Raw genomic sequence first — 23,820 nt, 5'->3', positions numbered from 1 at the left:
GTGGGGTGAACCCAAGTCTGTGCCCACCAAGCACAATAACAGGATGTGTGTGTGTGTGTGGGGGGGGTGGTGAGTGAGTCATCAGGGAGGGGCAGAGACCCAGAGGAGCTCACAGGCTAGATCTCCCCCAACGCTTCCGGTTTGGGCTGCTAGAGCTTGAGTGGCAGTTCTTCCAGCAAGATTTAACCCTGGTGTTTCAAGGGTCTTCATCCCTGAGTCAGACCCCACACCCACACTTGGCCCAGAGGTTCTTTTTTTTTTTTTTTTGCGGTACGCGGGCCTCTCACTGTTGTGGCCTCTCCCGTTGTGGAGCACAGGCTCCGGACGCGCAGGCTCAGCGGCCATGGCCCACAGGCCCAGCTTCTCCGCGGCATGTGAGATCCTTCTGGACCGGGGCACGAACCCGTGTCCCTTGCATCGGCAGGCGGACTCTCAACCACTGCGCCACCAGGGAAGCCCGGCCCAGAGATTCTTAAACACTGGAATCTGCAGAGCCACCTGGGGTTCCTGTTCAGTGTGGAGATGTCTAGGGCTGCCTAGATACCTAATTTGCACCCTGATTTGCAGATCTGGTCCATACACTGTATCCCTGGGGAAATGCTTACCAGGATGCCAGCTTCTTGCTGAGGGCAGTGGGTAGACACCCCTCGAATGCCTGGTGAACGAGGCAGCCTTAGAAAGAGAGGCTAAGCTCAGGGGTCAGGCTGCAGGTGGTGGGGAGGGTGGTGAGTAGAAGGGTGAGGGAGAAAGCATCTGCTAGCTGGCGGTGAGCAGAAGGCTGGGCTGACAATGCAACTGCATCTTAAAGGGCTGCTCAACCTTAGTGGGCTAGGAGTAGAATTGCTGGGACTTGGGAAGATGGGAGCTGGAAGGATCAGCCCCCTTGACATTCAAAAACAGAAAAATCCCCTTGCCAGGAACATATAAAACTATTCATCTGCGGTAGTCAGCAAGAGGCACTAATTAGTACTTTTAAGAGGAACTCAGCAAGCGGGGCTTGCTGAGCTCGCTCAGAGAACCTTGCTGGAGGCTGCAGGAAACCCAACCAGAGCACTGAAAATAAACACACACACCAACAGTCTAGCGGGGAGACTAACGTAGTAGCTCAGAGCAGACTCTAGAGCCGACGTCCCGGGATAAAGTTCCAGCTCTTACATGGGTTACCTCAGGCAGCTTAACCTTTTATGCCTCAGTTTTCTCCTCGAAAAAATGGGACTAATAATCATCCTACTTCATTAGATTATCATAAAGATTAAATGAATTCTATATGGAATAGAATAATGACTGGCACATACTAAGCACCACACAAGCATGTGCTATTGTCGTGATTATTATTTTAAATGTAGAATCTGGACATCTAGGACCCAGAACCCATGGCAGATCTATTTAGACTCTTGCTACTCCACATTTGGTTCACTGACCAGAAGCATCAGTATCACCTGGGAGCTTGTTAGAACTGCAGGCTTAGCCCCAGTCCTGGATGGACTGAATCAGGATCTGCATTTAACAAGAGCCCAGTGAGCAGCGAGCTCACTGAAGTTCGTGCAGCAGAGCTTTAGAGCACACAGGGGGCCACACCCAGAAACTCGGCCAGAGATTGGGCTATTTTGGGGAAGGAGGCCAAGAGGGTTTAGGTTGCCCTGCCTTGGGCTCCCCATAGCCTGGAAAGCCCTCAGACCCTTGTCAGAGCGGGCATTTTACGTGGGGACACGGCCAGGGTCCTTACACGTCGGTGTGCTGGGGCGGCCTGGTGCCTGGGGCCACCCCCCCAGAGTCCAGGAGATGCCGTGAGGTCAAGTGGTGGTTTGCTGGAGTACCAGGTGCTCAGGAGGTGGTCCACCTTCTCCCGACTGAAGACTGCGCACAGGTGGGCTTTCCCGCTTCCACCGTCCAGGCCCTCTCAGGGCTCGGGCACCTCAGGGGTCTCCAGACCCCTGCCCGCGGAGGTCCGGCGCAGCCCCCGCGCCCGCGTCTCGCTCTGCATGCCGGCGAGGAAGTGCAGCACGCAGCGGTGTGCGAAGTCCCGCGCGTGCTCACAGCATGTCTCGTCGAAGAGCTTCTGCTCCAGGTCCACGTAGTTGCTCCAGTATCTGCGCTGCATGAGGACTGTCTGGTCGAAGCAGGGCCTCAAACAGCAGGCCAGGAAGGCCACGATGATCAGCAGCAGGGTGATACCCCAGCTGATGGCCTGGAGGGTGGGGAGCGCGAGGTTGAGTGTGGCGGGACACAGATATTGTACAATGTGGCAAGGATGTTCCAAAGTCTCTCCCTTTGTTTATCCCTTGCATCCTTTTTCAAATCTATCCATCTTCCCACTAAGTCATCCATCCTACCAACCACCTCCATCTGTCCTTCCTCCCATTTATTCTTCCATCCTTGCATCCATTTTCTATCCAACGATCTCTCCACCCATCTAGGCATCCATCCTCTTATCTGACTGTATATCTATCGTCTTTCTATCCAGCCATCCTCTCAACCACGCTTCCATCTGTCCATCATCCTCCTTCCTATCCAGCCATCTAGCCTCCCATCCATTCATGTTCCCATACTCTCATCCTTCCTTCCTTTTATCTATCCAACCATCCATCCACCTGCCATTCATCCCTCCAACTTTCCTCCTGAAGGGAACAAGAATATGTCACCCCAAAATATGCCTCTTTGACATAAAAATTATTTTGAGCTGAAGACAATTAAGAAGGAGCAACCTCCCCTTCTGCCTGAAGGCAGGATATAAATTCCCCTTTTGCTGGAGACAAACTCTCATCCGCCCAGAGACAGCAGCAGAGGAATCCGCAAACAAACCTCACTCCATTAGTTTCCTCCCATGTATTTATTTACCTTCCCACAGTTTCCACCCTTGGAAGCGTAAAACTGCTTTCCCTCGTGCTGACATTTCTCTACAATGGTATTGCTCATGGCTGAAGATGCTATATAAGCACACTTCTAAGCCACCGCTTTGAGTTACTCTTTCTTCTTCTTTTTTTTTTTTTGAGTTATTCTTTGTTTTAGGTTTCTCCTGCATGATGATCACTGCACACAATAATAAACTGTTTTCCTCCTGTTAATCTGTCTTTTTATTAGTCTCAGCTGAAAACCTAAGGTGGGTGGAGGTCAAGTTTTGCCTCCTTTGCACTCCCATCCATTCATCCGTCCATCCACCCATCACCTTTCATCTTTTTATTCGGTTCTTCATCCGTGCTTATATATGTGTATCCATCCCATCTATGCATCCATCCATCCATCCTATATTTGGGGGAAGACACTGAGGACTCAGTCTTTGCTCTCACAGAGCTCACACTTTAGTGGAAGATACAATGAAATAGGTGATGAAAGGCTAAGCACCATGTTGAGGGATGTGTCGGGGGTTGTGGGAAATTAGAGGGGGGATACCCAACCTGAACTTGAGGGCTCAGATGACAGTGCGGTTGAGGCTGAGACCTGAAGGATGGCAATAGTTTACAGGATGTGAACAGGGAATACTGTTCCAGGCCAAGTGTGAGGAGAAGCTGGAAGCAATTCTCTGAGGCTAGAGACCCCACCTGGCCAGCCCCTCGCCCTCCCCTCTGCCCAGCCAAAGGTATTGAGACATTGCTTAAGAGCCGAGCAACCGTGTGGACCTGGAGCAGAGATATCGCTCCTCTAAACCACAAAGACATATTTGAATCCTTGTCATTTGCAGATGTGGTTGCCAAAGCTCTCTCATTTGGCCTCTTACGAGGTCCTCCCTCCCCCCGACTCCAAATTTAAAATACCTGTGCGAGTATTTTACCTGGGGGGGCATTTAGTGTGACTGGTCATTTACAGCTGAGTCAGGACTGAAACCCTGGTCTGACTGAGGATTCTACACTCTTTCCAGGGAACTAGTGAGAGCCTACCGTGTTTACATCCGTAGGAGACATCAAGGTGAGGAGACCAGACCTCCATTTACCTTGCAGGAGAAACTGAGGCCCAGAGGGGGAGGGACATGGCCAAGGTCACAGTCTGAAACAGAACCAGGTGTATCCTGAGCACTGGTCCTCTCTCTGCCACTCCACGGGCCTGCATGTGCCACAAGCCTCTCCTGGCACCCCAAAGGGCTGGGTTGTAGCTCCTGTGATGTTCTGCATGGGGTGGGTTCATGTAAACACTTTTTGGGGGGACACAGCCCAATCTGGGCTCTCGGAGTGGTGGAGGTGGAATCTGGAGCCTGGGCTGGGGGTGGGGCTGGGGTTTGTCCCCAGGATAATGGATTCTGTGCCCTGTGGGGAGCCGGACATCTGGGGAGCCTGCCTTGTAGGTGGATGAGAGGGTTTGGAGGAATGGCACTTCAGATCCCTGCCCGGCCTCTTACAAACTGTGACTTCGGCCTTGTGAACTAAAGTCTCAGAGACTCAGTTTCCTCATCTGCAAAATGGGATGATCATGATTGCATCCACCTCATAGGACTGTTTTGAGAATTAAATGAAGTAATGCATATGAAATGCTTAACACAGTACCTGACACATATGTGCTTAATAAATGGTAATTAGTATATTTCTGAGGCGTGAGCAGAATGTGTGTATGGGGTGGTGGCAGGGTAGAGCAGTCTCTCTCCAGTGTTTTCCTGCCATCCAACTTGGGGATGAGCCTAGTGGACTCCCGGAGGGTATGAGCACCTGGCATCCACCCTGGGGTGAGTCCGCATTGATGGCGGAGTCCCCACTTCCTAAGGCCCAACACTGTCCTGTGTGTGAGTCACACTCCTCATCCCCCCAGGGACCACATGCTCCATGGTTGTGCCTGCAGCATTGGGAGGGGCCTCAGGAAACCATTTGTACCTCCAGGCCCCTCGGAACCAATGCAGGACATTTCCCAGGGTTGGGAGAGGACCACCTGAATTACCTGTGACAGGCACCGCAGGTAGCGAGACACTGCCTTCGGAGCGGGGCTGTCCCTGACCAGCTCATCTTCCTCGCAGGGCACCTTGGCCAGAAAGAGCTGCACCTGGCTGGGGGTCATGTTGGCAAAGTCTAGAAACTTGTCGGGGTCCACGGAGCTGCTGAAGGCACACACGAAGCACTTCCCATCGAGGAGAGCCAGCAGGATCCAGACAAGGGGCGGCCAGTGCTCTCTGCAGCACAGAGAACATATACCTGGGAGCAGAGGAAGGAAGGGGGCACAAAGGGCAGCCGGAATTCAGCTGCAGCAGGAAGGCTACAGAGGAGATGCAAGGACGGACGTCCCAGGAGGGGGGATATCCCAGGTGTGATTGCACCAAAGGAAGGGCTACAGGTCCGAGCAGCAGAGGATAGGGAAGAAGCAGGGCTGAGGGTCCCGGGACTCTCAGGACTGGAACACGGGGGAGCTGGTATTCTTCCTGCTCTAGCTTTGTAGCTGACTCTGTTGGTGCCCTGTCCCGGCCGGAAGCATCTAGAGCTTTGGTGGGTAGTTCCTATTCATATGGAGGGCCTGAGAGCTTCTGACCTCAACCACCTGCATGGCTCTGCCTGGAACTTTGGAGGAGTTTCTGCTCCCAGAGGTGCAGGCTGGAAGCGCTGGAGGGTTCATGTCCCCAAATCAACCTTCAGTCCAAGAGGGCAGGGCCTGGTGGATAAGAACCCCAGCTTCCAGGACCCTCGGTGGGACGATTCTGGGGTGTGTTCTACCCACTTTCTTAGAGGGCCCCCAGAAGGACTGAGCCCGAGTTGCCTACATATTATCACATTCTTCCCAGAGGCTGCTTTTGGGGGGACCCTAAACTAAGAGGGTCCCGTGGAATAACCCTCCCAGAGACAGCACCTTAAACACCTCTCTGCAGTGTCCGGGAGCTGCCCTCTGACTGTCCCCAGGTGCCGCTTTTGACCCGCTCTGCCCATCTAGTGGCCTGGATTTGGTGTTGGTCACAGGACAGGAGCCCAGTGGAGCTGTACCCACTAGACCCCAGAGGAAAAGGTAAAGGGCACACTTAGTGAATGTGACCCTCCCTGCGTGGCTGAATCACAGGGAGCATGGAACCCCTGGGGAACATGAAACAGAGGTCGCTTGTGCACAGAATGCAGATGTTTTAAACTTGGGTTGTATACAAAACATAAGATGGTGTGTGCTGGCTGGGTGTGTGTGTGCATGGCCAACGAATTATATGTTGCAGGCAGGGGGGGATCCAGCATTTTCTATGGGGGCAATGTGGTTAGAAGGTGGAACCCAGGACTTGTTATGAAGTTACATTACATACCCTTGAGAACACCTCAGTTGTCCACATCAAAGAACAGGGGAGAGGAGGAGATCGTGAGTGAGCTAACACCCACCAAGCCCCTCCTGCCACTGCCCATGGATCTAGAGCACTTATTTTGTCTAAAACAGGGCAGCACTTGGGCTGTGTTTGAATCTGAGCCTCTTCTTCGCTGTGGGAGTTCAGCCTAGTGAATCACCCTCTCTGTGCCTCAGGTCCCCCATCCTTAAAAATGGGTCCAAGACAGGAGCCAACCCAGGGCCGAGGTGAGGATTCATAGGCGGTGCACACACGGCGCTGGGCACAGAGCTTGGCTCCCTGTGGGCCAGGGAGCATTATGAGTCGCTGAACTCAATCAGCTGATCAGGGCACGACCAGGTGCGAGGCTCTGAGGACACTGTGATACAGCAGGTGAGGTCCTTGCCCTCAGGGAGCTTGCAGGAGAGGGGATGCAGCCTTCAAGTCAATGATGCCTCTCGTATGGCAACACGGCTATGCACGTCATGGGACGGTCCTTCATGCATGTGGGGAGTTATAATCCATGGCCAGCATGACAGATGTGACCTGGATAATTCTTGGGAATCCTGTGTCATTCATGCGTCTCCAGCACTGGGCATGGAAAGGTGACAGATGACAGGATCAGAAATATCTGTTTCCAGAGTGGAAACTGGCAGATCGGTCTTTGTGAACTGATGATGCCTTGGTATCATTTCCTAGGGGAAATGAGGGTGCCTATGGGGGTGGGTGGGGGAGTTCTGAAAATACCCACGGGAGTCACTGGGATTTTGGCAGCTGGCGGCGCCTGTGTGGCTGGGAGAGCCCCTGACAATGCCCACGGGGACCTGGGTGGCGAGGGACTGCACCTGCCTATGCCTGGGTCCTTCCTTCGGTGCCCCGCAGGCTGGCGCCTCTCCTCCACCATCACCACGGACTGCCGGTTGGCCAGGAGGCTGCAGAGGAAAAGGGCGGCTGGGGGCGTGAGCAGCTGGCCCAGGCCATAGAGGGCATTGCAGCGCGCCAGGCAGGGGCAGTTGAAGTCGAAGGAGGAGCACAGCTTGACTGTGACCGCGGCCAGCAGCAGGCGGATGCCGCTCATCACCGACTCGGAGCTGGACTGGAAGTGCTGGAGGAGCGCGCGGAATTTATCCATGGCCGGGCCTGGGTAGAGGGCAGCTGCGGGTGGCAGGCGGGGAGGTTTCAGCTGCCTTCCTGGTCAATGCCAGCCCCGCTGGGGGCGAGCCCGGGGCTGTGGGAGGTTCTTCCTTGTCTTCCAAGGGCCTGAGGGGACAAGGAGGAGGCGGGGTCTAGCCAAGGAGTGTAGGGCAGAGCAGGCTCTCTCCACCAAGGCCCCCTGGCCAGCCCGACTGCCCCCCCCCCCCGCTGCTACTCCCCTCCTCTCTGGGGGGATGAGTCACTGCTCTGTGACCAGCCAGCCCAAAGCACCTCTAGGCGGATGGTCCCCACCCTGTTCCTCCATCCCTCCCCTCTTCAGGACTGGGATACTGATGCCTGACAGCTGCTGGGGCTTCCCGTGGGGGGGACAGGCAAATCCTGGGTGTGGCAAGGCCACGGCGCCGATGCAGCCAATTACATTTTCTTGCCTTGGTTAAAAACATGACTTGGGGCTTCCCTGGTGGCGCAGTGGTTGAGTGGTTGAGAGTCTGCCTGCCAATGCAGGGGACACGGGTTTGTGTCCCGGTCCAGGAAGTGGGCCCGTGAGCCATGGCCGCTGAGCCTGCGCGTCCGGAGCCTGTGCTCCGCAACGGGAGAGGCCACACAGTGAGAGGCCCGCGGACCGCAAAAAAACCCCAAAAAACAAAAAACCCATGACTTGACTCAGCTGAGCCCAGGGAGATTTCACGTTGGCTTTCATGCTGGGAGGAACCACCAGGGGCGGCTTACCCTGCCCGAAGCCTTTCTGGAAGAGAAGTCTCTTGAGCAGAGTTTAAACCATGTTTCAGTGTTTGCCAGGGTCGTGGAACGGAAGGGCTTCCAGACAGAGAGCACCGTCTGGGCAAGGGCATGGAGGTGAGAAGCAGCCAGGTGTGGGTAGGCAGTTTGGGGTTGCTTGAATGTAGTGTCAGACAGGGGGTGTCGGGAGAGGGCACAGGGGGTGCTCACTGGGTGCCTGCACCCCTTTCCTCCACTTTATTCTGCTGCCCTTCAGCTCTGGCCACCGACTGGCCCAGGTCTCCCTAAAGCGCAGCTCCCACTACATCACTCTTGCACTCAAGTGTGACCAGGGCCCCCTCAGCTTCCTTAGCCTGGCGTTCAAGGCCCTCCTAACCATACCCAGACATGTCCTCCCATCTCCATGCCTCTGCTGATGCATCCTCCCCGCTGGAGAACCCGTGCCTCTTCCTCCCACCTGCTCTTCAAGAGGCAACTCCGATGCAGCTCTTTCACCGAGATGCCCCTGGTGACCTCAGCTCTGTGGGAACCTCTCCTCCCGCTTGGCCCTTGGAAAGGCCGCCCCAGCCTGCTGCTCCTCTCGCCCAGGTGTGGAGGTGGATCTCCCAGCTAGGACGGGAACTGCAGCCACACCTGCCCGTCCCTGCAGCCTCCAGCAGGGTGCCAGGCAGACTGCAAGGGTGGCAGATGTTTGTTCCCTGTGACGTTGACACTCAGACCCCCTTTTTTCATCTCCAGCTCTGTCCTCTCTGCCCACTCCTTGACCTGTACCTGCCTCCCTGTCTGCTCCTAGGAGGTGAATGGAATGTAGGTCCTGCTCTTATCTCTGTCTCTCTCTTATCCTGTCCCTCTTTCCATCTCTAACTCTACCTTTCTCTGTGTGTGTGACCCCCTGTGTCCCTCATTGTGGGTTTCTGAGTCTTTCTGTGCGTCCCTCTGTCTCTGTCCCTCTCTCTGTGCTGTGGCCTCTTCCTGTCTATCTTTCCCTCGTCTCACCCGCGGCCCGCCCTGTAGCACCCTTGTCTTACTGGCCCCCGGTCCTGACACTAGCAGCCTGGCTTGGGGAGAGGCGTGGAAGCAGCCACAGGAGCCCAGGCTCCGTTCCTGGGTCACAGATCCATGGGCTTGGCCTGGAGCCTGGGCTGGGGGTGGGTGAGGCTCAGGTTCCTCCTCAATCTCCGTCCCTCTGGCTCCCTCACTCCTAGCCCAGCGCTACCCTTGAACAAAGGAAAACCTCAGGGACTGGATGGCCTTGACCCTACTGGCCCCTGCCCTGCTCCATCCAGCCTGGGCCAGTGGGCACGTGGGACTCCCAGGGATGCCATCAGCAATTCCTCAGACCCCAGGTCCTCACAGTCATGAGTGCCACTCCCCACCCCCAGCCCTCTGGAGCATGTGAGGTAAGCATCCTGCTGAATCCTTTCTGGCTCAGAGGCCCAGCAGTGCCCTCCGGTCTCCACGGAGCCCGCCTGGACGGCAGCAGCTACACTGACCACCCCTCTTCCCGTATGCTCAAACAACTTTTAGAAAATGGAAATGTCGGCATCTTTTTTTTTCTGATTAAACACACCATTATGAAACATTGAAAAATATCTAATAAAAGTATATTATATAAAATATAATATACTAGATAAAATATCTAACATAAAATATATAAAATATATATAATATATATTATATTAATATATATATAATATAGTAGATAAAATATCTAATATAAAAGTATATATTGACTACGACTCCCCAGGTCTCCGTGTCACTGCATCAGTGTGTGTCCTTCCAGACTTGCTGCTGCCCACACGGGCACGTGCTGGCTGGCCCTCCTGGGAATCCTTGGGAGACAGCCAGGGATGCTGTGAGCAAAGCACTGGGTGCCCTGCTCGCCCAGGAGCCCTGGGGTTGCTGGGGGAGAGGCAGCTCAGGCTGCCTCTGGGACTCCCATCTGAGGCCAGTCTCTCTCTTCTCTTAACCTTCATGACACAGGGCTCACTGTCTTTCCGTTTCTCTGAGAGATGACAGCCCAGCAGCTTGAGGGACCCGTGGGACCTGTAAATGAATTTTGTGTAGATCACGTAGCCTGTATTTTAAGTCAGGCCATCCCCAATGTGTCCTGCAAACTTCCTAAGTATCTGTGCAGTCTCCACTTCCGATGAGGTAGCAACAGACGGAAACCCGGCTCTTATATCTTATTTGTATCTTACCCAGTCCATGTGCTAGTCCAGGTCCTGTGAAACAGGATGACCTGTGTGAAGGAAAGTGGGGAGGGAGAGGGAAAGGGCGGGAGCGCCATCAGAGGCAGCGAGTGTGGCTCTGCGGGGAGGAGAGGCGAGGGCATAATGGAGAAGCCCTTCAAGCTGCTCCCTGTCCTGGGCTCCTAGCTAGCAGAGAACCACCAGCACCGGCACAGCCCTGGCGCGGGTCTTGGAGAGGCAGGCCGTTTGTCCGAGAGGTCACACAGCCTGGTGGGGACAGGCCCAGGAAGGATGTGCTCCTCCTCTGTGCCTTCCAGCCCTAGTCACCCTCTGGGCTGCTGCCAGGAAACGGAGCTGTCCCGCCCAAGACCCTGCGTCTCAACCCTGAACCCCAGCGCTGGGCCCCCCACCGAGCACGGAGGGGAGAGAAATGGGCTGGGAGGGTCTGAGCGCCCCTCTCTCCCATTCTACTCTCAGGGAGGGGAGTGTGGCCAAAGGGCCCCCAGCTGCTTCTAACCTAGGGATTTTTTCCGGAAGAGAATGGACAGTGTTTCTGAGGGAACACTGCAGGAAACTGGGACAAGGTCTCTCCCAGGCCAGCCTGTTCACAGCTCCAACCTCTGGGAGGCGAGATGGCCCTGCCAGGTCAGCCTGGGTCTTGTGACTGCACTGGCCCTTGCTGGGTATTTACTGGAAAACATTCAAGCAAAGAAAAAGGCAAGAAGGAAGCCCACCACGACTTAAAGGGCTATTACCTCTCGGTGTGAGCAGGTGGCTTTACATTAAACAAAAATTCTGTATTTTCTAAATTGCCTATTTTATAATAATGATTTTTAAAATTTCCCAGTAAAAATCATAAGTATTTTTACTGGAAAAACTCACAGGGATTAAGGGACAAGGCAAAAGGAAGGAAGATCGTCTTTTGTTGCCCAGAGGCCAGGCCTGATATACAAGGAGAGGCAGAAATCGAAGAAAAATAGGAGAAAGGTTTATGTTACTCATGTGTGTGGAAAGAATATTAACTTGTAGATCTGCTGCAGAATAATGCCTCAGATCAGATTTTCTCAACTCCCTACCCTACCTCGGGGCTCTGCAGCTGTGTTCTTCCAGATCTTTTCATTCTGGGAAAATTTTTAAAAATCAGATTTTCATTTTAATGCTGACTTAAATCTATTTAGCAGTTTTAAACATGTGTTAACTTGCAATTGGAAGATCTTTATACAGCAAGTCTTTGGTTTCTTTTTTTCTCAACTTGGGGTCTTGGAGATATATTCTTGGGGGTTCTCCATATTTTTATTTCCTTCGAAAGGAATCTGGGTATTTGAGAGATGCTGGCTTGACTGTTCTTGGAATTCCTGTGACGGAGAGGCCTCCTTAGGACAGGGTGCCCCCTACTGGAGGAGTCAGTGTGTCGTGTGTGTGTGTGTGTGTGTGTGTGTGTGTGTGTGTGTATGTGTGCGTTGAGTATGTGTGTGTGGTGAGTGTGTGTGTGGTGTGTAGCGTGTGTGTCCTCAGAAATACAGGCGTGGCTGTGTTTCTTCTTTCTGTATAGAGAACACACTCTCCCCTGGGGTTTCTTCAGAAGGAAGACACTGGATGCGTGTCACACTTCTCTCTCAGGACTGGGAGGCTATTGTTGCCTCGCATCTCAGAGCTGTGGGGCCCTCTCTGTCCCTGACAGACCGGCCTCTCTTCTACCCAATGACAGAGGCCTCTGTGGGGTCCAGGGGACAGGCCTTTCTGGTCTGCTCTGGCAGGCCTGGCTGAAAGCACCGTGGCGCTTCTGTGGGCTCCACTCTGGCGACTGTGTAGAGCCACATGGCCTCTGAGGGACTGAAAGGAGAATGAAAATAAAGGGGGGGACTCGGACGCATGGCGTTAGAACAACTGGCTAATCATTTGGGAAAATGTAGGTGAATGTCTTCACAATCAGAGGCTAGGGAAGGCCTTTGTGATCAGAGCACAGAATTCAGTAGCTGTGAAGGAGAAGATGGATGAAGTGGGCCTCATAACTTCTGTGGGCAAAATGACAATCAGCAAAGTGAAAATAACAAAAAACTGAAAAAAGGCATTTTCCACACACAAGCCACACAAAGCCCTACTTCCTTAATTTGCAGAGGAATCATACAAATCAAAAAAAAAAAGAGATGATCAATCCTATGAAAAAATGGGCAAAGGATGTGAACAGGCTATTCACAGAAAGGGAAGGACCCGTGGCCCCAAATCCTGTGAAGACTGTAGCCCTCATTCTTAATTAAATATGTATCTGAACAAGCAGGTGCCTTTTTAAACTAAGTTTTTAGAAACTAAAAGATAGATATTACCCAATGTTGATGAGGGCTTAGGGAAATAGTCACTTTCATACGTTGATGGTTGGAGTATAAATTGCTACGAATTTTCCTAGAACAATTTGGCAATATATTTAAAGCAAAAATTTAAATATACGTGCCCTTTGACCTAACAATTACACAACTCTGTATTTGCCCTATGGATAGATTTGCAGAAATAGCCAAGATAAACAAGCAAGGATGTTCATGATAGATTTGTTTTAATACCAACAAAACTGGAAACAGCCCAAATTTCATCAATAGGCGACGTTTAATAATTTGTTTAAATAAATTATGGCATGGCCATAAAGTGGGATCTATGCAGTCATTAAAAGAATGAAGCAAACCTATGTGTGTTCGTATGGAAAGAACTCTGATAGATTCTAAGTTTTTTTTAAAAAAAAATGTAGTTTAGTACACTGTGCATAGCATAATCCCTTCTGAGTAAAAATGATATAAATATGTAAACGTTTTGGTATTGTGCATACACTTTTTGCTGGAAAGATATATAAAAAATGTAGACAGTTAATACTATTGGGTGGTAGAACAGGGGAGACCTTTATTTTCTTTCCAGTTTATACCTTTCTGTGCTGTTTGACTTTTCAAACAATGTACATATGAATTTTATTTTTAAAAGATCAACAGAAGTATTCTGGGCAGGAGATTTATGGATTTTAAAATATGTTTCAATATGTAAATAGATAAACATTAAAAAAAATAGGATTGAAATGTATGACTCACACAAAATAAAATAACCAAGTTCAAACGTTAACATGCTTCTACACTTTAATTTTGGGTTCTCACCCTACAGGTTACAGAATATGGAACAGTTGCATTGGTTCACCATACATTTCTAACTCCTTTTCTCAGAAGAAGAAACAGATAAGCCTGGTTTTGTAATATTTTCACCTTCTTCTTTTAAACATCCCTAACAATCTATAAAAATGGATTTTCTGACCAAAGTGAAACGAAGTGGTTTCCAGACCCTGTGAGGGGGGCGGGTTTTCTGGTGTGGAGGTCCTGCCAGCGGTGGCATCAGACATGGATGTCGGGCCAAATGCAGAGACTTGGGGGCAAAAACAGGTCAGGTGCTCTTGGGGGAGGGGACACCCATCCAGCTGGAGTTTCTGAATTCTACTCTTACTCCATAAATACGAAAGTCAGAGTAACCCTGGGCACCCCCCTTTTCCCTGTTGCCTGTGCCCACAAGCTCATGAGACTTCTGAGACGTGTTTGGGAGAGCCCTGGGCCAGGAGTGGCAAGTCCCAGTTCTGAGGGTGATTGGGTGCATTGGCTGCACACCCTCAAGCTCTGGCCACATGACAACAGCTGTTCACTGGGCATCTGCAGAGCCCACAGCTAGGTGCTGTGCTGGTGCTGGGCACGCACAGGTACCTACCTCAGGTACCAGACGCAGGCAGTGGGGCATCGCAGTGTGAGCTGGGGCGCTCTGGAGAGGACCTCCACTTGCCTGAAGTTTGGGGAGTTTGTCTCCGTCCTGGGAGAGAGTGTCTGTGATGGGGAGGACTCTTCTGCTGGAGATCCAGTCTCAGGATGAAAGATGAGAAAGTGACTTCAGTGAAGCAAACGTGCCCAGAGGGTAGCATCTGGGTGGCTACAGAGTAGGGCTAATTCTTCATTGACATATTTTCTTTATAATGGAGTGGTTAATGGAAGCTATAAAGATATATTTGCCCCCCCAAATTCTCTTCCCGTTTTGAAACAGGAAAAGAGCAACCTGTAAACATTTTAAAGGTGTTTTGATTGACTCGAGAACCCCCCGCACCAAAGTTTGCCGGAGACAAAGGGGAGTCTAATGGAGGTCTAGCGCCACCTAGTGGTGGATAGAGAGAGAACTTGAGAGGGACAGGAGGGAAGAGACAGTGGGACACACACGCCCGCTCACCTGGCTGAGAGAAAACTTTCCACAGGCTGCTCTCATTGGAAAGAGGTCCCCCTGAAGCGCCTTTGGGTGAAGGGTGGAGGTCGGAACAAGCGAGCGCCTCTGGGGCGTCTCTTGGGAAAGGAGGATAGAAGTGGGAGGCTACCCTGGCAGCAGTAGTGGAGAAATGTCTGTTGCCTATTCTGGGTCTAGGGGTGAAGGGCATTTGAACTGACTGAAGGCTGTTGGCTTACTGGAGATGTGCCTCCCGGCTCCTATGTGTCTTTCAACTTTTACCATGAAGGAGTTTTAAATTTTTTGTGGTCCTATTTATCATACTTTTCTTTTATGATTCTCTGATCTTTGTAACGTTCTTAGAAAAGCCTTCCTGCCAAGTAAAGGTCATTTAAAACATCTATGAGAGAAAGAGGATGCTGGGGTATTACATTCGCTTTGAGCATTTTTCTTTGAGTCCAGTTTTGTTATTTTTAAATCTATTTCGTGTTCATTAGTGGCTCTGTGCTTCCCGGCTAACTTCCAGAGAGCTGAGCCAAAGCCCCTGGGAGTCTTCAGGGTCTCTACGGTGGGAGGAGGCTGGCTCAGGAACTCAGGGAGGACACCTCCCCTGCAACAGGTGTCTTCCTCAGGCTGGCACCTAAAGGAATCCCATCCTGGGGCAGGCAGAGCATCGCAGGGATGTGGACTCAGACCGTCCTAGGGTTGACCCTCAGTGCTTTACTTATCAGCTCCTAATCAAGTATCTTAACTTTCCTAAGCCTCGGGATTTTCATTTGTAAAATGGGGATGCTGCTGCTGCTAATAATAATAATAGTAGTTACTTCATAGGGTTATTACCAGGCTTAAATGAATTAATACAGATGAATTGCTTAGACCAAGGCCTGGTATGTATGTCTATGTGCTCCATAAATATCACCTGTCAGTATTACCTAAGCCAGTGGCCCTGAGATGGGTCAAGGGATGCTGTTTGAAATTACTAAACAAGTTTTCCAAACAGGGATACATGTGGCCCTCTTTCTGGTTTTGCACATTTTTCTTTCAGCTTCTTGCAGGAATCTCCATCTGTCCTTTTAGATGCAATCTTAAGAATGCTTGGTCTCAGGCCTGGATTTTATCCATAGGCACTATAGGCCCAGGACTTAGGCCTAGGTGCTTTCTAAGGATCTGCTTAAGACTGTAAAAAAATATTACCGGCTCAAAATTATGAGAGGAAAACTTCAAAATCGAAATTAAGAAATGTTTACTTAAATGTCTATAAAACAATGTTGTGGCAACTTCATTAACTGTTAAACGAGTACTCATAAATATTTCATTATATTTGAAGACAATCGTAGGTTTTTCTCACTTGGCAAGAACTCCAACACATGCAAGATTGTTTAGAAATAAAACCAATTGTAAATTCAGTGAGTTCCTTTTAGTCCAGTGATTTCAAAAGCCAAATTTACAAAAATCCTTTCAAAATGTTTAAGACAGGAAAATTATGTTTAACGTGGGGTGTAGTATATTTTACTATGTTTGACCTTATACAGTTAGGCACTAAAGATAAGAGTTTGGGGGTCTGTGAAGATCTTACAATTAGTCTTGGACCTAGGGGCTGCCTCCCAGGAGGCAAGTCTGTCTGTGGAGCAGAGGAGGGAGCAGGTGTTACCCCTCGCTGTACAGCCACCTCCTGCCCTACCTTCTAACGTGACTAGCCCTGCCTGGGTGGCAGCCTGCACTGGTCTGGCCCCAAATTTCCCCAGGAAAGCCTGCAGGCATTCTTTAAACATTATCCTCTCACCTAGAACACATGTCCATGTTCACAGTTTCCCAAAGTGTGATCAGTTAATGACCTGCATGAGATTGGGGCAAGGCCCTTGAATCTGCATTTTATTAGACGTTCTTCCCCTGTCCCTCCCCCTGTAGATGATTCTGATGCATGCTGAGTTTGAGGCTCATCAGTCCACAGTGTGTGTGTACTACAGGAGGGGGGCAAGATGATCCAGTTTTAAAAAATGGATTTTATTTTTTAGAGCAGTTTTAGATTCACAGCAAAATTGAGTGGAAGGTACAGAGGTTTCCCATATACCCTCTGCCCCAACACATGTGTAGTCCCCCCCCCCCCATTATCAACATCCTCCACCAGAGTGGTACATTTGTTACAACTGATGAACCTACATTGACACGTCATTATACCCCAGAGTCCAGAGTTTTCATGAAAGTTCATTCTTGGTGATGTACATTCCATGGGTTTAGACAAACGTATAATGTCATGTACCCACATTATGGCATCACACAGAGTATTTCAGAGCCCTAAGAATCCTTTGTGTTCCACCCATTCATCCTTCCCTCCCCCTAACCCTTGGCAACCACTGATCTTTTTCCTGCCATAGTTATGCTTTTCATACAGTGTGTAGTCTTTTCAGATTGCCTTATCCCACTTAGTAGCGTGCATTTAAAGTTCCTCTATGTCGTTTCATGGCTTGATAGCTCATTTCTTTTTAGCGCTGAATAATATTCTACTGTCTGGATGTACCACAGTTTATTTATCTATTCACCTACAGAAGGACATCTTGGCTGCCTCCACCTTTTGGCAATTATGAGTAAAGTGGCTATAAACATCCACGTGCAGGTTTTTGTGTGGACATAAGTTTTCAGCTCCTTTGGGTAAGTACCAAGGAGTGCAACTGGTGGATCATATGGTAAGAGAATGTTTCGTTTTGTAATAAACCACCAAAATGTCTTCCAGAGCTGCTGTACTGTTTTCATTCCTGTCAGCAGTGAATGAGAGTTCCCGTTGCTCTGCATCCTCACCAGCACTTGGTGTTGTCAGTGTTCTGGATTTTGGCCATTCTAATAGCTGTGCCGTGGCATCATTGTTGTTGTTGTTTTTTTAAATTTAATTAATTAATTTTTTGCTGCATTGGGTCTTTGTTGCTGCGCCTGCACTTTTCTCTAGTTGCAGCGAGCAGGGGCTACTCTTTTTTTTGGGGGGGGGGGCTACTCTTTGTTGCGGTGCGCGGGCTTCTCATTGCGGTGGCTTCTCTTGTTGCAGAGCACGGGCTCTAGGTGCGCAGGCTTCAGTGTTGTGGAGCACGGGCTTAGTTGCTCCAAGGAATGTGGGATCTCCCCGGACCAGGGCTCAAACCCGTGCCCCCTGCATTGGCAGGTGGATTTTTAACCACCGCGCCACCAGGGAAGTCCTGGCATCATTGTTTTGGTTTACATTTTCATGGTGACATAAGATACAGAACATCTTTTCAAATGCTTATTTCCCATGTGTATGTTTTCTTTGGTGAGGTGTCTGTTAAGGTCTTTGGCTCATATAAAAAATTGAGTTTTCTTATTGTTGGATTTTAAGTGTTCTTTGTATATTTTGGAGAATAGGCCTGTTTTAGATATGTCTTTCGCAAATATTTTCTCCCAGTCTGTGGTTTGTCTTTTTATTCTCTTGACAGTGTCTTTTGCAGAGCAGAAAATTTAATTTTAATGAAGTTCAGCTTATCAGTGATTTCTTTCATAGTTCATGCCTTTGGTGTTGTATCTAAAAAGTCATCACCAAGCCTAAGGCCATCTAGATTTTCTCCTATGTTACCTTCTAGGAGTTTTATAGTTTTGCATTTTACATTTAGGGCTGTGATCCATCTTGGGTTAATTTTTGTGAGTGGGGGTGTAAGGTCTGTGTCTAGATTCACGTTTTTGCATGTGGATGTCTAATTGTTCATGTACCATTTGTTGAAAAGACTACCTTTGCTCCATTATATTCCTTTGCTCCTTCATCAAAGATCAGTTGGCTGTGTTCATTTCCAGGCTCTTTATTCTGTTGCATTGATCTATTTGTCTATTCTCTCACCAATACCACACTGTCTCAATTACTGTAGCTTTATAGTAAACTTTGAAGTTGGGTAGTGTCAGTCCTCCAACTTTGTTCTTCTCCTTCAATATTGTGTTGGTTATTCTGGGTCTTTTACCTCTCCCTATACACTTTAGAATCAGTTTGTTGAGATCCACAAAATACCTTGCTGGGATTTTGCTTGGGATGCATTGAATCTATAGATCGAGTTGGGAAGAACTGACGTCTTGACAATACTGAGAACTACTAGTGTGTTCAGCCCTAAACTTAGTCCTGGGAGGTAGGAAACTCGACTGGAGTACACAAGAGCACAGGACAGGCTCCCCCATAGTGTTGGCAATGAAACCGCACCTCGCACAGTTCTAGGCATACAGGCAGTGCTCAATACGGTCACTGGAGCGACGAATGAAGCTGAATCCCAAAGCGCCTGGGAACAGGGCAGTAAGGTGGCCATTCCATGCTATGATGGTTAGCAAAGACTCCCATCCTTCAGAGGACAGGCCTGGCCTCAGGGAAAACTTTGTGGCAAAGGTACTGTTGAGAAGGACACTGGCCAGAAAGACTGCTCTGGACAAGGCTCTTGGGCTTATCAATTAACCTTAATTGATAGGTTAATTCACTGCCTTATTGATTCATTGATCTGTTTAATAAATATTTGTTAAGAATAAATATTTGTTAAGAATCTACTATGAACTCAGGGATCTCCCCATCTAAGACGTCCAGCTGCCCCCTGCAGTTCAAGCAGGACTTCTGTACATGTTTTCTGATGGCTTGATAACTATGGGCTGGGCCTCAGAGCATGGTAGAGGGGCCTTGTATCCCAGCCAGGGATGGCTATGGCTGTTTTCTGTTTTAAGGCTAGTTTCTCAACAGGGAGGGAAGTGTCATGCTGTTGACAAAGGTGGTCTCAAGTTTAGGGGAGCCTGGCTTGGCCTAGATGAACTCCACTCTTGCCTGCCTGGTGGGGAACCATCCCTGTGGCTCGTTCTGGGCTCAGTCTCCAGGGGCTCGGGGAAGGAAGAAAGGAGGTTCTCAGTCAAATATTTTATTATTTTATCAACATGGAGACACTTCAAGACTTGAACTGATCTGGGAGCTGTGGAGAGTGAGAAAGAAGGGGAAGGGAGAGGTGAGCCAGCAGGAGGAGACCAAGCAAGGAGCAACAAGGGCAGAGAGACAGCAGGAGAGAAAGTGATGGGGATGGAGAGAAGCAGGGAAGGGCAGGGAGAAGGGGAGAAAGACAAAAGGAGGGAGGGAGAAGGGGGGGGAAGAAGAGGGAGAGAGAGAAGGGAGCCAACCAGAAGGGAGAGAAACGAGGGAGAGAGAAGGGGGGACTGGGAGCTGCTGCTGAAAGAGCCCCGGTTCCACACTGAGTCCCTGCCTGGGGTCCTTCCTCTCCTGCACGTTGGTGTGAGAGCTCACAGCACCCACACGGACACATGTGTACACACAGCCAAACACAACGCACTGACACCCACCCCCTTGGGCAGCGCCTTCAGAATCTACACTGCTGGGGAGGTGGGGTTGCCACGGTGACAGGTGCTGGAGCACCACCTTATGGGTATTAATAGCTTCCATTGAAGCCACCAAAACAGTGACTTCATCCAGCCAGCCGTTTCCCTGGCTGGTTCCTTCTCCCTCCTCCCTTCTTGATTGGGGCTGGGAAGGGCCCTCGGCCGCAGAGGCCGCTTCCCCGCCTCCTGGCAGCCACCTTGGTGAAGGATGGCTTGAAGGCCTCAGGGATTCCATCCAAGGTCCAGGAGGAGGGGTGTGATGCGGTTCTTTGCTCCTCTGAGCTGGATCTAACCACGGCCCCTGCCAGGAAAGGGTTTCTGAGGCACAGGACCTGTCAGAGGGGTCACCCTCAGCTGCTCTGGGTCCCATGCAGCCACACCTACCTCCTCTAGGTCCCTGCCTGGCCAGAGACTTCCAGCCAGTTGCCACTTGACAGTGGTGTCCCCTGCCACAGCACAGAACTCCTTGGAAAATCAAGGGCCAGTCTAGGGAGGCGACCCGGGCTACAAGATTTCAGAGGCGTCACGCTTGAGCTCGAGCAAGTGCAGGGCTGGTGTTGCACGCTGCTGAGAGCGAGTGCCTCCTTCCATTTCACACCAGGGAGGCCTCCCTTGTCTCATCCTAATCCCAGCCCTGTTGATACTCTCATTGTCTCCTCAACCCTCTGGGATCAGGGGACATTTCTGTCCCGCCCTCAGTTCCTTGCCTTGGTCCCTAACGCCTGTCACCTTCCTGTGCGGCTCCCCTGGATCAGCCTGTCCTGAGCTGCAGAGTCTCTGGACTCTTCAGGCAGGCACCGGTGTCTGGTCCCCTCATTTCCCCTTCCCTTTGACCTCCTCCATCTCTTCCCTGCTTGGCCCACAGCCCCAAGTTTAGACCACATGGGGCCTGTGACCTCCCTGCCATCCTCTACCTTCGGGGCCTCACCCCACCCCCATCCTTGGCCTATGCCCCAGCCCCTCCTCCTGAGGAAGGGAAGGAGGCGATGAGCCTCCGCGCAAGCCACTGTCGGCAAATCCTACCAAGGGCTTGCACTTGGCCCACACTCCGGGGGAATCAGTCTCATCTATACAGAGTTTTCAGATTTATTCCGATGCCAGCAGTAGCCCACAGTGACCTCATTCCAGCAGACTTCAGGGGGTATATGAGTGCAAGAGAGTGTGTGTGCACTTGTGTAGAAGTGAGTGTGTGAGAGAGTGTAGAGGTGTGTGTGCAAATGTGTGAGTGTGCTGCCATTCAGAGCCCACGGATTTCTGATGCATGAGTCATCGGCTGGAGTGAGCCTCGGGGAGATACGCCCATAAAAAGACAGCACCCCTGACCTGCCACGTCCATTCTGCAGCTGGCTGGGCACATGATCCTGGGCATCTAAGAGCCTGGGGGCAGGGGTGGGGGCTGTCTTTCCCTCCAGACCCCAGAGAGCAGCTGTCAAGGATATTTCTAGCTCGCCTGGAGTCCCAGGCATTTAAGGATGTGATGCCTGCAATGGGGTGAGGGTGGAGGGCGGGGGAGGGAGAAAATGGTGGTTCAGAGGCTTTCCTCCCAGGGCTCTCGGTGGAGCTCTGCTGGCAGGCAGGGCGATTCACCCATTCCACAAGCATTTTTGGACAGTCTGTCATGTGCTAGGCATAATCCTGGGGACTGGTGACATCATGGTGAATGGAGTTGTCCTGTTCTCTCCCCTCACAGAGCTTATGTTCTAGTGGGGGAGGCACAACAGAAACCAGGGGGAAAGGCTACTTTCAAACTAATTCCAGAAGATAACATAGAGTAATGCTATGGAACATGACTGAGAGTGGTGAGGGTTCTCTAGCTGGGGCGGGCAGTCAGGGAAGGTCAGGAGGTGACACAAGAACTGTGCCTGAATATTGAGGAGCTGTCATATGGAGACTTGAGGAAAGAACCTTCCAGAAGAGGATGGACGAGATGCCTGATGCCAGCCCACGTCCTCGCTGGATTCTGGATCAGAGTTGCTGTAGCCAGTCAGGGAGCTAGAGGTGATCTAGAGGAACAGGAAGGCAGATTCTCTGTCCTGGGGGGAACCTGTCTCACCTTCTAGCCCTGATAAGACAGGCAGAAGGAGAGGCCCCCATGTCTAGGTAGGAGGAGAATGACTCCCTTTCCCTTCCTGCAGGTCCTTGGTAGCAGTGCTGAGCTCCAGGATGGATGAGTCATGTGAACAGGTGACATGCTGAAGGCCCCTTCCTCCAGGAAGCCTTCTTTGACTGCTGCAGGCCACAGAGGCCCCCACCTCTGAGAGCTGACAGAGCCACTTGGTTCAGATTTGGTGGTTCTCTGACGGTTTGTCCCTGAGATTTGTTCCCGCACCTTGGCCCTCCATCCCATCTCCTAGGTCCAGTCTGTGTTCATCTAAAGGCCCCCCAACGCTATGTGTCCAGTAACTGAACAGCCTGGTGTTCTTGTTCTGAGCCTTTGTCCCAGCGCCCCTTGGATCTGACTGAGAGCAAAGGGTCAAGCGCTGGGATTCCTCATCTCACTTCATTTATTCAGTCATCCATCCACTCTATAAAAATTTTTTTTCTGGAGTTTTACTATGTGCCGGGCGCTGAACCCGGTGCTAGAGAAATTGGAACTTAGGGCTACCTCGCCCCGGGCCTGGCATCCAGGGAACTCACCGTTCTTGCTGTACAGTTTCTCTTGTTTTCAGGACCAAGTTCCACTGTTGGTGAGAGGAATAAACCCAACCCCTGGAGCCTCAATCTCTGCCGGATATTTGACCCCAACTCGGGCCCAGGGACCGCCCCCCCCGCCCCCCTCGGGCCGCGGAGGACTAGTGGCAGCCGGGAACGCGGCGCACCGGGGGCCACATCTGGCTGAGCGGGCGCGCGCGTGTCACTAAGACGCTCATTCACCGGCGCAGCTGTCACCATAACAACCGGAGCGAGGGAATCCTGGCGACTGCTGGGGGCGGGGGCGGCGGTTGCGCGAGGGACCCCGCGGGGGCTGGAGCGTGGCGGCCCTGGGAGACCCACCACCGCGGCAGCGCCCAGCACACCCCGCGCTCCTCGGAGCCCCGCTCCATGCCGAGCCGCCGGCGGGAGGGCGCCACTCACGTTGCAGCCTCGGCCGTCCCCGCGGGCGGGGACCCAGCCGGCGCCGAGCAGCCGAGACTCCGGGCAGGCCGAGCCGCTGAGCGCCCGCTCCAGGAGCCCTGACTCTATGGCCCCGGGGGAGCGCGCCGGAGCCACCGCGCCGCCCGCTACCAGCCAGAACCGGAGCGCCAGCGGGAGGAAGAGGGGAGCCCCGGGCGCCGCCAGCCCCGGCCCAGGGGCGCGCCCGCCGCGGAAAATGGCAGGCAGGTAGAGGGCCCCCGCGGCGGGCAGGCCCCGCCGAGGACCGAGGAGCCCGGAGACTGGGAGGAGAAGAGCGGCCTGCCCGCCCCCTGCCGCAGCCCCACCAGGGCCCTCCCCCGGCGGCGCGCGCGCCGGCGCGCGCACACACTTGCACACCGTACCTCCTCTGCTGCTCAGCCTCGCCTGCCCCCCGCGAGCACCGAACCCCCTGGGGCCGGATGCCATGGGTAACAACTTCTCCAGTATCCCCTCTCTGCCCCGAGGAAACCCGAGCCGGGCGCCACGGGGCCACCCCCAAAACATCAAAGGTAAGGCTCCGCCGGGGCCGGGCGCAGCTGGAGGACTGGGGCGCAGGCGGAGGGGCAGGGAGAGGTGGAGAGGTGTGGCTGGCGAGGCCGGGCAGGTGCCACCTGTTGTGCGTATTTGGAGATGGGAGGTGCACCTCGGCCATGGAGGTGCGCTGGAGGTGGGGGGCTGCTAGTGATGACGGTGAAAATCAGGGAGGCTGGTGTTGCGTGGGGTCTACGCAGTTCTCCCAGCCAGCACCAGAAACGTCACTGGAGTCCCCTCAGGCCATGATGCTAGGCGAGCGTGCAGGGGTGAGGAAGGGCATTTGCCAGGTGGGTAGGGGAGTGTGGCAGG

The 23,820-nt window shown here is 51.9% G+C and overlaps 2 protein-coding genes across 3 annotated transcripts in view; one reads left to right on the top strand and one right to left on the bottom strand.

Annotated features, from left to right (window-relative positions):
• Positions 1-1,672: 1,672 nt before the first annotated feature.
• CALHM3 (calcium homeostasis modulator 3) lies at positions 1,673-7,337 on the bottom strand. The gene is given in 4 exon segments (XM_030864956.1): positions 1,673-2,188; positions 4,861-5,071; positions 5,073-5,111; positions 7,051-7,337. Coding segments are annotated over 4 exon segments (1,053 nt in total).
• A 15,329-nt stretch (positions 7,338-22,666) lies between these two features.
• Positions 22,667-23,820, top strand: part of NEURL1 (neuralized E3 ubiquitin protein ligase 1) — an 85,128-nt gene continuing 83,974 nt past the window's right edge. The window contains exon 1 of one of the 2 annotated variants that reach the window (XM_030865532.3): positions 22,667-23,486. In XM_030865532.3, coding sequence (XP_030721392.1) covers positions 23,402-23,486 — 85 coding nt within the window. In that variant the 5' untranslated portion in view covers positions 22,667-23,401. The remainder of the gene's footprint in view (positions 23,487-23,820) is intronic. The other variant, XM_060286723.1, reaches the window with a different exon arrangement.

Source organism: Globicephala melas, chromosome 16 (assembly GCF_963455315.2).
Source record: "Globicephala melas chromosome 16, mGloMel1.2, whole genome shotgun sequence".
Taxonomy (NCBI): Eukaryota; Metazoa; Chordata; class Mammalia; order Artiodactyla; family Delphinidae; genus Globicephala; species Globicephala melas.
The sequence above is the reverse complement of the archived record's forward strand: the minus strand, read 5'-3'. Positions and strand labels throughout refer to the sequence as shown.